Genomic DNA, 12,518 nt, shown 5'->3' with positions numbered 1-12,518 from the left:
TACTGCCATAAAATCAATTTCTTATAAAAAGTTTGGCTTTGTATCATTGATCTGTATTTTCTGAAGAACTTTAGAATCATCTTATGCTGTTTTATTCAGGATAAAATGATTGTAGCTGCACTAAACTGAAATTGATTTAGGAATTACTGATGTCTTTGCAATATTAGTCAATCTAATTAGAAACGTTGCAATTCCTTATGTAATCAAGTCTCCCCTTTAAACAATTTAATAGAATATAGTTTATTTTTTATATAAGTCCAATACTTCTCTTGTTAAGATTGTTTTCCAAGACAGTATATTTTTTAGTTGTTATTACACATTTCAGTATGTTCCATAACTGTATACCATTGGCTTGTACAATATTATTTTTGCATAAATTGACATAATATTTGAGTAAGCTACTCAAGTTACTTATAAATTATAGCAGTTAATGGTTGAAATCTTTTAAGTTACTATTAAACAATTATATCATCTGCAAACCATCACGTATTTTCTCTAACATTGCCTTATTTTGTTTTTATATCTGTGTTTCCTAGCACTCTAAAATATATGTTATAGAGTTGTGGTAATGAGTTGTTGTTTTGTGTTCATGTGAGTAGTACTTCTTCTAATATTCCATTGTTAAACCTGATATTGGATCTTGATTGCAAAGAGCATTGGAACTCTCCATCTAATTTAGCAGGAAGGATCTTATTCCTAGTATTTTTTAAAATATTCCTATTTTTAAAAGTTTTCTTAAGGAATTGAGTGCTAGATTTTATTCACATTTTTAAGTTAGGAGGTGTTCATATCTTTTTGATTATATGACATGGGTATGCTATTTATTGGTGATTTCCAAATATAGTTTACTTTCCTGGGAACTTGGGATGATTTGTAGTCCTGAGCTATTTTGGTCTTCCCTGCTTCTGGACATCTTGAGGCCATCTCTCTCCTCCCCTCTCCCTGTCATTCTTATAGATTTGTACCTATAAAGGTAAACTGATAGTCCTTTTTATTTTATATTCACAAAATACACCATCTATAGTCAATAGGACTCTAAAATGGGAGACCTAAATCCCTGAAGTTGATGGTTATAGTCACGCATCCATAATATCTTGCCATTTTTACATGTCAATTTTCAATTCCCAACATTGGGTACATGGATTTCATAAAAAGAAAAAAAAAAAAGTGGCCAGTGGCCAAAGATCAGTGTTTGCTCAGGAGAAGGTAGCACCGAGTTCTGTAGCAGTAGCTGTCCCACAAAGACAAAGGCAGTAGCAAGGAAACTAAAGTGGCCCTAGAACGCATTTTGTCTGGAAGTAAGAAGTCACATTTTGCCTGTTGTTAGGACCCCAAGGATGTATAGTCATTATCCTGCTATTAATTCTGTGAACCTGAATAAACTTTCCACATCTCTTTTAGAAGAGATAAGGGGACTTTTCTATAGTCGTTGAAAAACTGCTGGAATTCAGCGTTCTCTAAAGAGGGGGAAGGGCAGGAAGGGGTCTCCTTTCATCTCTATCTTAATCGTTCACTCAACAACAATAGTTATAAGTGGTCTAATATCTTAATGCCCTATGGTAACAGCGCTGCTAGAATTAGAAAAGATACAGAACTTTTACGAAAGGATCTGGACCACACAAACACCAAAATCATGTTGTATATAAAAGGTGTTAAGAGAACAAGAGGGAAGTGTTATCAAAGTTGAGAGAAGGGATTATTCTTTCTAGCTAAAAAAAAAAAAAAAAGAAAAGAAAATGAAAAGGAGGAAAAGAATTCGATCTGGGATAGGAAAGAGTGGAAACTTTAGATGTGTGGATACATTGGAGAAGGACATTTTGAAGCTGGGAGAACTAGTTGTATACGGGGAATACTGTCCTGGAGGGAAAGAAGGAGTCGGGGGTGGTGGACACCTATAGGGGGGGTGTTAACTGAAACTCAACAGAAGACATATCTGTGAAAGGGAGTGGGTGAAGGTGGAAACCAAAGATTGCAAAAGAGGAATTGGTCAAAGTTGGTGAACAGGGCACAGGGTGCTAAGGGGAACACTACGAGGTAAAGGTAACTCTGAGGTGTCTCGCCTGGGAGATCTGCCCCCTGTCAACCCAAATTAGGGGAGCAAGGGAATGGCTGAGAAGGAATGATACAAAATTGAGCTTTGACAGAACAAAGCTAGCCTCCCTCCCTGGCATTTCTAAACCTGAATGTGTGAAAACTGGACAACCAAGCCCTTAGCAAATGGGATTTGAAACAGTGTGATATGATTTAGGAGCTAGAGGGACTAAACATGTAACTTAAGATAATGATATTCTTTCTCTCTTGGAGCATTCTCTCCCATCCATAAATGCATTGAATACATATTGTTTGTTGTGATGGCTTTACACTTAATTGTTTGTTGCCTAGAATTGTTCTTTCATTTCCCCCCAAATATTATTCTTGTGTTTCAACCATACTGCAAACTCATAAAGGACAGGGGACCAGATATCACCTCTTTGCAACTATAAAGAAAGGATCTCATAAGGTACTAAATAAATGTCAGGAAGTAAATAAATACTTATTCAATATTTATTGGGAGACATCATCTAACTGCATTTATTGAGTCATTCCAGCATCTCCCATCTACATGTTACAAAGACAAATAATAGCTTCTGCCAGGGTTTCTCAACCTCGACATTATTGACATCTTGAGCCAAATAATCTTATAATGCGCAGGGGGGGACCTGCGCATTGTAAGATGTTTACAGTGCCCTTGATCTCTTCTCACCAGATGCCCCCATCCCTGTGACAACTGTGACAACAAAAATGTCTCCAGATAGGGGCACCTGGGTGGCTCAATCAGTTGGGCATCCGACTCTTGATTTCAGCTCATGTCATGATCTTAGAGTCCTGGGATCGAGCCCTGTGTCCAGCTTTGTGCTGGGCATGTACCTTGTTTGAGATGCTCTCTCTGCCCCGCCTCACCCCTCCCCCACTCTCACTCACACACTCACTCTCTCTCTAAAAAAAAAAAAAAAAATCTCTAGGCATTGCAAATGTCCTCTGGAGGTAGGATGACCAACTGTCCCAATTTGTCTGGGACTGAGGGAGTTCCCGAGAAATAAGGCTTTGATTTTTAAAACTGGGAAAATCCTGGGAAAACCAGGATGAGGTTTTCATCCCACTTGGGGGCCAAAATTACCCTGGTTAAGAACCGTGGGCCTGTGGGAACAGGGAACCACCTATGTATGATCAATTCGAAAAAACACAAGTCCATGGAGGCACACATTTAATATTCTCGGCACATAAAGAGGAAAATACTGATTTTCAATGAAGTAGGAGGGATTGGGAAAGACTTTATAAAAAACAACAACAACACATTGAGCTGATGCTTAAAAGCTTCAGGAGGTTTTAACAGGTGAAGACAAGCACTCCAACTGGAAGAAATCATGCAAGCCAATGGGTGGGAAGGTGTTAGACAAGTCCCAGGATGAGCGAGTTAGTGTGGGGAGTGTGAGCAGGGGGCAGGAAGGTAAATTGTAGCCTAAGATTACAAAGATAGGATGGAGTCAGGCCTTGGAAGGCTTTGAGTCTTAAATAACAAGAAGAACCAGCAACAAATAACACATATATATTACACACAATATGCCAGGGATTGTTCTGCACACTTTAGTGATATTAACTCACTTAATCTGCACAACAACCAGAAGTGTGGGCGGTATTACTATGGGAACTTTACCAGGGAGGGAGCTGATGGGCACAGAGAGGATAGGTGGCTTCCTTGAGGCCAAGTCAATGGGAAAGTCAGGATTAAACTCAGTCTATCTGACTCTTGGCTTTCATGCTGTTAACTGTCGCATTCTCCGGCTCTCCAGCTAACACTGGAAATTCATTAGATCTACAGACTGGCAGAGTGACAAACGCAGATATGAATTTTAAAAGCCAGCTCAGGTGGCTGGTAACAATAAAATATGAGGGATATAGGCAGCACTCCTTTCTTCCTGCATTGTAACTCCACTCCCCCTATTGCATCCATGCAATTTTTAGTAAAAGCCATAACCTGATGAGTTTACACTCTGAATCTATGGGACAGTGGAAATGCTCAATTCCACCAGCTGAATAATTTTAGTTCCAGGTAGTACTTAGTGAATGCAATGTGCTCAGGAGAGGCACGGCCAATCCCAAAAGTTTAGAAAAAGAGGGAAAAGGGAAACTAAAGTGCCATGGAAATCATGAAATAAAACCAAACTTATTTGAAGCTAGCAGTAACTAGTTGTTTTGTAGCTGGTAATAATTTCTGAAGAAAAGTAGGAGATGCATCATTACTTACCTTGGAATTGATGCTCTTCAGATTTGGACAAAGCTTAGAAAATAAGGGAAAAAATCTGCTATGATCCCTAGGGGTGGGTTTGGATAACACATCTTTCTATTTTTATCCTGGATGTCCCAATAGCATGGCCTTTGATACTCCCATCCCTTCAATCTAAACTTTTCCACCGAAACCCTGTCCCTTATCTCATTCCTGATAATTTATTAATAAGCCACCAGATAAAAAATGTTCCTTAATAAAATACCCAGGCATTGTGGACTGCTTAATGTAGTTAATTTAAGTAGGGCAACTGAGATTCATGTAGATATCCATATTAGATTAGGGGGAGATTAGCATCACTCTTGCTGTTGGCTTAAGAATGCAGCTAAGTATGCTGTGCTTTGCAGTGCTGAGTTCAGATGAGCATTTTCAAACACTTGTTCTGAATTTCCATGCAGTAATACAGACAAGAGGTTTCTAGAAACCAAAATTAATGTGGTCTTAGATGGAATCCAGAAAGAATTCCTGTGCATTTCTCTGTCTTCATTCTTCTCACACCTACCCACCCCAAACCTATCACCACCACCTACTGGTGTAGGGCCAGGCTGGAGTATGGCTGGCTAATTTGTTGGGACATTTCTAAAAAAATAACTTTATTTCCTTCAGTGGAAAAATTCAAACAGGCAAACACGCTGATATTTACACACACACACAGCCAGAGTTCATTGAACTAGTTAGAGGAAGAACAACACTGAATTGCTACTTTTTAGTTAAACATGGTACTAGGACCATTAAGATTCATATTCGTTTCTCAAGCAGAAAATATCATGAATACTGACTATTGCTTAGAATAAATAGCAATATTATTCTCTTTAGAGTGTATGCCTCAAAGCGTGTCAGATCCATGGAAACTATATGAATATTTTTCATACACCATATCCACATCTGGCAAATCCATCTTGTGTTCTGCCCGCTGTCATCCTGCTTTCTGTGTCTTAGAAGGACAAGGGCAAATCTTTGGTCTGAAGTAAATGCTTACCTTTTCTTTGCTTGGCACCAATTCCAATGGCAATTAAAAAATATAACAAGCAAGATCATCTAGCATTAATGTACAATGTAAGCAAATAATACATTTTGCTGAAAGTATGGCTAAACGACAAAGCAGAGCTTAACAAAGCTGACTCATTTCTTAAGGGTTCCATATTCAATCTAATTTGTAAGGTTGGTATTTGGTAACTCCACTGTCTCATTTCCCAAATTCAATAATATTGCCAGATTGGCAGCTTTTCAATAGCTAAGGGAAAGATTATATGCCTATACTTTTTTTTTTTTAAAGATTTTATTTATTTATTCATGAGAGACAGAGAGAGAGGCAGAGGCAGAGGGAGAAGCAGGCTCCCAAGGAGCAGGGAGCCTGATGCGGGACTCGATCCCAGGACCCTGGGATCACGACCCGAGCCGAAGGCAGACGCTTAACCGACTGAGCCACCCAGGCGTCCCTATATGCCTATACTTTGGTTTTCCCTTTCTCTATGTAACAAGTTCAAATGTTAAACCAATTATCATCTCCTAAGAAAAAAATATAAACATCAACTTGAATAACTGGTTAATAGCTGAGTGAATCAGCTGGACTTGGGTACTCCTATCCTGGGGTGTAATTTCCTTTAGAGGAAGTGACAGTCTAAAGAAGGAGCTAACAACTCAATTGATCCAGAAACTGACAGCCATGGGGAGAGGGAGGCCATCGTTCATCCATGATGGGTGTCTCTTTTGGGAATCATCCCCACTGTCCAAGCTTACCTTCTCCCATCATGGCATCTTCCTTTTTAGTCTCTTGTGATCTTTTGCGCTTGGATGAGAGGTGGATATGATCCTTTTGATTGTCAGTCTGGAATTCAGAAATATCTTCACTTTTTATTTCTAGATTAATGAGAAAAAGATGTGACTGTTTCTAGGTCTTTAGAGTAAAACAACATTTTTATTTGTAAACAGGTCCTAAGGGCTAAGGTGTTTCTCTTGTATGCCCCAACACAATGATTGTGATATACATGCACTAGAATGCATATAATGTATTCAGAGTTTAAGGAATAATGAAATACAATCCCATATACTGACCAGCAACTTTAAGGTATAAAACTATACTATACTATACTATACTATAGCCACCATATATGGCTACAGAACACTTGAAATGTGACTAGTTCCAATTAAGATGTGCTGTAAGTGTAAAATATGCACCTGATTTTGAAAAACTGTAAAATATCTAATATTTTTATATTTATTGCATATTGAAATAAATGTTGATATATTAGGTTAAGAGGACACTAGAAAATTGCATCATGTGCCTCACATTTGTGGTTCATGTTATATTTTTACTGGACAGAACTGGTATAGAATGTTACAATACTCTTTAACCTTTTATTTGGAAATAATGATAGATGCACAGGAAGTTGCAAAGAAATATACTGGAAGAATTCATGCACCCTCATCCAGTCTCCTCCACTGTTAACAACCTATATAACTATATAGTATGATATCGAAACCAGGAAATTGACATTGGTACAATCCACAGAGCTCGTGCAGATGTGTGCTTTTGATTGAAGACTTCTGTTCTTGGCTGATGAGATGTTTTATATTCTATTCATTTATTTATTAAATATCTTAATCAAAAATGTATTTCCATTGCTCATGCCAGAAACTGTTCTAGGCAATGGAAAGACAATGAGTAAGAAAGACCTGGTCCCTGATCTCATAGAGCTTTTATTCTAGTTTGAATGGCAGAGGATAAACAAAAAAATTCGTAATGTAATGTCAATTGATGCCAGGCCATGGCATATGATAATTTTTCTCAAGGAAAAGCACTTTAGGGATTGAGTTTAGCTAAAAATCTGATTTCTTCATGGAACATCATTTTTACATTGAAAGAACTTGGAAGAATGAAAGACAGATTCTGGTTATTCATACTTGGGTACTTGGTAGGTTTTTTTTTAAGTGAACGAAGCCAGCCTGTAACTTCTATGAAACAACTGACAGTATTTGGCACCAGTGATAAAATTCAAGCTTTCATGGGAAATTTAGAATTTTGGATAACTTATATCAGCTATAAGTTTCGCAGATATCTAACTCTTAAAGATTAATGTTGGTATTAACAAATGCAATTTTAAAAAAATTATAGAATGAAATATGTCAGCATTTGAAAGATCTTTATCACTCAGTGAAACAATATTTTCCAAATGGCTAAAGCATAATGTTTCAAAATCATGCATAGGTAAAAGCTCCACTCAAAGTATATGATAGATTAGTGGGTTTTTCATGTAACAGAGTATAGAAAGTACATTGAGATGTACCTTTAAGTAACTAACTCTTGGCCAGTTTGGGTGCAGTATCAAAGAAGATTATCCACAATTATTTGTGAAGGCTATTAAAATACTCTTCCCCTTCTACTATGTACTTATGTGAGGCTGGATTTTCTTCATATACTTCAGCCAAAACAATACACTGCAGCAAATGTAATGCGGAAGCTGCTAAGAGAATCCAGCTTAAGGCAGACATTAAAGAGTTTTATAAAAATGCCATTCTTTTCATTATATGTATTTGAAAACATCATTTTTAAGTAAAAAAAATGTTAATTATGTTAACAAATAATGCGTGTATTATTGTCATTTTAAAGTAAAGTAAATTTTACATTTGCTTTTTTAACTTCTAATTTGGAAATAGTAATAGATGGACACACATTGACAAAATCTCTTTGGGGTTTTCAATAATTACTAAAAGCGGAACAAGGTCTCGAGATCAAAATTTTGTAAACTGCTGACACAAACCGTACAGCTGAACCGGAGAATCCTGTTCCATGAGGAAGATGGGGAATGATATTTTTTATTCTAAAGTAACAAATGCTAATCCTAGAAATTTGAAAAACACAGGAAGATATAAAGAAGAAAAAACAAATTACTCATACAGAACTGATTACTGTACCTTTTTTTAAAAGATTTTATTTATTTATTTGTCAGAGAGAGAGAACACAAAGCAGAGGGAGCAGCAGGTGGAGAGGGAGAAGCAGGCTTCCCACTGAGCAGGGAGCCGGATGCGGGACTCAATCCCAGGACCTTGGGATCATGACCTGAGCCGAAGGCAGACGCTTAACCGACTGAGCCACCCAGGCGTCCCTGTTCCTTTTTTTTTTTTCCCATAAAGTGCTTCCATGATCTCTTTTCATTTTTGTAAAGAAAGTTAGGAGTCTGCATCCACTCAGGAAAATATGTGAATTTAATACAGGGAAATGTGTCCACAGATACTGAAAAGTTGAAAAAGCAAAAAAGAGGTTACCGAGGTAATGATATGCTAGTAACTGTAGGAAGAAGCTTCCTCTATTGCTGGGGAACAGAAGGGAAGAGATGGGGTGAGCAGAGCTTAGTGGGAGGTCCCTCCATTGCTGGTAGGCTTAGCTGTAAAATGGAGGATGAGAATTAAATAGGATATGTCACAGAATTGCATGAAATTAAAAATCACGAAAGGTCTTTGTTTTCAAACCAAAAAGCAACACACACACACACACACACACACACACACACAAAACTTTAGATTTAAAAACAAAGACCAAAACCTGCATTCCACAAATCACAGGCGACAACCCAGGATGAGATCCCATTTTTCTTGAGAAAGTCAAGGTACCCTTGAGTTTCCTTGCAGTTTGCCCAGCCCCAGCAGGACAGGGAGAGAGGGAGGGATATCACACTGATGCTTGGTTCAAAATAAAGAGTGCGTCTCCTGGAGCTTCCCTCCCTCAGCATCTCTCAGAAACCCAAGCACCGTGAGTCTTCCAGCAGTGGCGCCATGCTTCTTCCTCTTTCCTTTCTTTATTTTGACCTTCTTTCTTTGCCTCACCTCTTTTGCACCCACACTTGCTTATCACTTTGGTTTCCTAGCATCTCCTAATCTCACAAGTGTTTTGTCCACTCATTTGATGTGGTGGAGTCAGGGACTTGTCAGTACCTGGCCTGCCACTCTATCTCCCTCACTCTAAGAGCAGAGTAGAAAGATAGAAAGAAGCCTCCTTTCCAGAACTTCTTTCCCTCAGTGATGCTCCATGTCTCCAGCCTAAAAGAAATGATCTGCTTTCGGGAAAATGTCTAAGAATATAGTTTCTGTGCTCCTAAGAAAGAAAAAAAAAAAAACAACAAAACACCAAAAATTCTCTTCCCTCTTCTGATTCTCTTGCCCCTCTTCCTTAAACTTACTTTTTGGAAGATTACCTGGGCAGTGGAACATAATGTTTCAGAGAGTAGGATCTGGAGCCAAACTGCCTGGCTTTTCCCTGATTGTGTGGCCTTGGACAAGTTACTTAGCCTTTCTGTGCCTCATGCTCTACTTCCATAACACAGACCCTACGTCATAGGGTTGTTATGAAGATTAAATAAATCCATGTATGTAAAGTACTTAGAACCTGGCCCATAGTAAATATTCAATAAATATGTGCTCTCATGATTATCACTATGATTATTTAAGGTTAGGCAATCTTCATCTCTACTGTATGAACTGAGTAATTTGGTTCCATGTGGTTTAATATGTTGCAGTTTCATAAAAATTTCTCCTTGGGGGAAGAAAAAGAAATGTTAGTATATTATACATGATGACATTTCCCCACCGATATTTTCATTCCAAAAACAAAAATCTACATACTTCTGCTTTTGCTTTTCTTTAGCCAACAGCACACCAGATAGAACAGAGCCAGCCATGAGGCCACTGAGCACAGGGAAGCAGCCAAGATGATGGTTGACTTCTCGGACCTAGCTGCGGGTAGGACAGTGAATGATCTTGACCGAGCTGTAAAATTGGCCCCTGTAAAAAAAAGCCCCAATAATAACATGTTAATAGGGTATAAAGATGCTGATATAACAAAAATATTGTGGAAGAGATATGTTTACAACAACACCTGCCACTTAGTAGGTTCAATAAATATTTATTAAATTAAGTGATTAAATGAACTAATAATAAATCCAAGATTTGTGTTTCTGAAGAACTACAAGAATCCAATTCCAACAATAACATACAATTGTTCTTTCCAATTCTGTCCGTTACCGATGGGGCATTCTTCCAATTCTCCCCTTTCCTTCTCAGACTTACCTTTTCCACCAATGCAAAATTTCAATTTCACTCTCATGTCCCACTAATTAGAACAGAAATGCTCTCAGCCCCAGAATGTGTGAAACTACTTGTTCTGACATATGTCTCCTATTCAAAAAATGGCATGTAACATATCAAAACAGGGGAACAGGGACTACTACCACAGAGCCAAGAGAATTTTCTCATGTCCATGAGAATTCTGTTATCTGGAAAACTGGGAGTACAGCAGTGACGAAGAGATAGAGCCACTTTGGTCACGATGATGGGGCAAAATGGGCAAGTTCCTTTAGAGACTGTATCTTTCTAAGAATTCATCTCAAAGCCTTTAATAGACTGAAGAATTTCATTCTCACTTCCTCACTTCAATGTTATTTTTGGAATAAAGCACACAAAATCCAAAAAAATAAAAGCTTGCTTATACACATAAAAATTGGTACATAAATGTTTATAGCACCTCTGTCTGTAATCATCCAAACCAGCAAAGAACCCAAATGTTCTTCAACATGGGAATGAATAAATCAACGATGGTTTATCCAGACAATGGAATACTACTCAGCCAAAAAAGAGGTGAAGAAAAAGAGAAAGAAGAAGGAATAAAAAAAGGGGGGGGGGGAGTGAGAGAGGAAGGAATAAAGGAAGGAAGGCAGGAAGGAAGGAAAGAAAAGAAAGAAAGAAAAGAAAGAAAGAAAGAAAGAAAGAAAGAAAGGAAGGAAGGAGAGAGGGAGGGAGGAAGGGAGGAAGGAAAGAATCAGACTATTAGTAAGAAAGTAACAACTGGGATGACCATAAAAGGCATTATGCTAAGTGAGAGAAGTCCATCTCTAAAGGGTACACACTTTATGATTCCATTTATATGACATGGTAGAAAAGACAAAATCAATAGAGATAAAGAACAGATAAGTGATAGTCAGGGATTAGTGGTAGTGCAGGGGACGGTGTGAGGACAGAGGAACAGAATAAGGGAGATTTTTTGGAAATGTTCTAAATCCTGATTGTGGTGGTAATTACATGAATCTGTTAATATATTTAAATCCATAAAAACACATACAAAAATAAAGTTTATTGTATGTTATTTTTTAAATAAAAAAATTTTTAATTTACCTACAATTTTGAGGGTGACAGATATGTTCATTATCTTAATTGTGGGGATGGTTTCATGGGAGTATATTTTCATCAAAATTTATGAAACCATATGTTTTAAGTATGTATAGTTAATCATATGTCAATTACACCCCAATACAAAAATGAAGTTAAAAAAAAGCTTGCCTATGAACATGAATTAGTGATAGCCAGTGATTTTTAAGTAGCACATCCAAAACAAACCAACCCACACCAAACCTCGGTTTTCATCTGAATAATGCAGACAAAAACAGAGTTTTTATTTTCTCTACTCAAGGAAACATCATGCTTTTCTTTGCTGTGCTTTCCTTGGGCTGAATCTGATAATTTGATTGAAAGTTACAGTCAGGTTTTCAGCCTCTTGACTCCTGGCTGACTCGATCCCAAAGCTACCATAATAAAATTAGCTAGAAATGGTTCTCCTGTGTGTACATCTTATACTTGAGACATACTTGGCTTGTTATTAATTAGTTGCTTTTTATGAGCATCTGAATAAGATAAATCTAGCCCAGAGACGGGGGAATGGATTTTACTGGGGATTTGATGAAGTAAAACAAAATTCCTCATTCTTTTATCCATTTTCCAATGATTGCTCAGTGATTGTTTACTTTGCTAACTGGATAAGTCACTGGTCTCATTCTGAAGATATTTACAAGCTAGTAGATAAAATGAGATATATTTACAAACATTTGTAATACAAATCAGAATGTGACACAAACAGAATAATGCAAATCAATTGCTCTGGAAGGATATTTCCCATCAATATGGTCAGGGAAAGCATCCCAGAAGAGAGCATATCTAAGTGGGGCTTTGGAGGCTAAGCAAATAAAGGCAGAAAGAAGAAAAAAGCAGTTGTTTAGGAAATTAAGGCTGAAAAATATTGGGAATTAATGCTGGAAAGCATTTGAGGTAAACTTTGGTCACAGTAAATGTCAGCCAAAAGCCCCTTGACTATATCCTGAAGGCAATGAGGTGTCATGGAAGGAAGAATTCTGAGCTGGGAAGTGGCATG

General features: G+C 37.6%; 1 protein-coding gene across 1 annotated transcript in view; it reads right to left on the bottom strand.

Annotated features, from left to right (window-relative positions):
• PKHD1 (PKHD1 ciliary IPT domain containing fibrocystin/polyductin) overlaps positions 1 to 12,518 on the bottom strand; it is a 451,815-nt gene that overhangs the window by 12,256 nt on the left and 427,041 nt on the right. The window contains exons 64-65 of the mRNA XM_021691934.1: positions 9,944 to 10,102; positions 6,065 to 6,184 (exon numbers count right to left, since the gene is read on the bottom strand). Coding sequence (XP_021547609.1) covers positions 6,065 to 6,184; positions 9,944 to 10,102 — 279 coding nt within the window. The remainder of the gene's footprint in view (positions 1 to 6,064; positions 6,185 to 9,943; positions 10,103 to 12,518) is intronic.

The sequence above is a fragment of the Neomonachus schauinslandi genome, chromosome 8 (assembly GCF_002201575.2).
Source record: "Neomonachus schauinslandi chromosome 8, ASM220157v2, whole genome shotgun sequence".
Lineage (NCBI taxonomy): Eukaryota > Metazoa > Chordata > Mammalia > Carnivora > Phocidae > Neomonachus > Neomonachus schauinslandi.
This window is presented reverse-complemented; position numbering and strand designations above follow the sequence as displayed.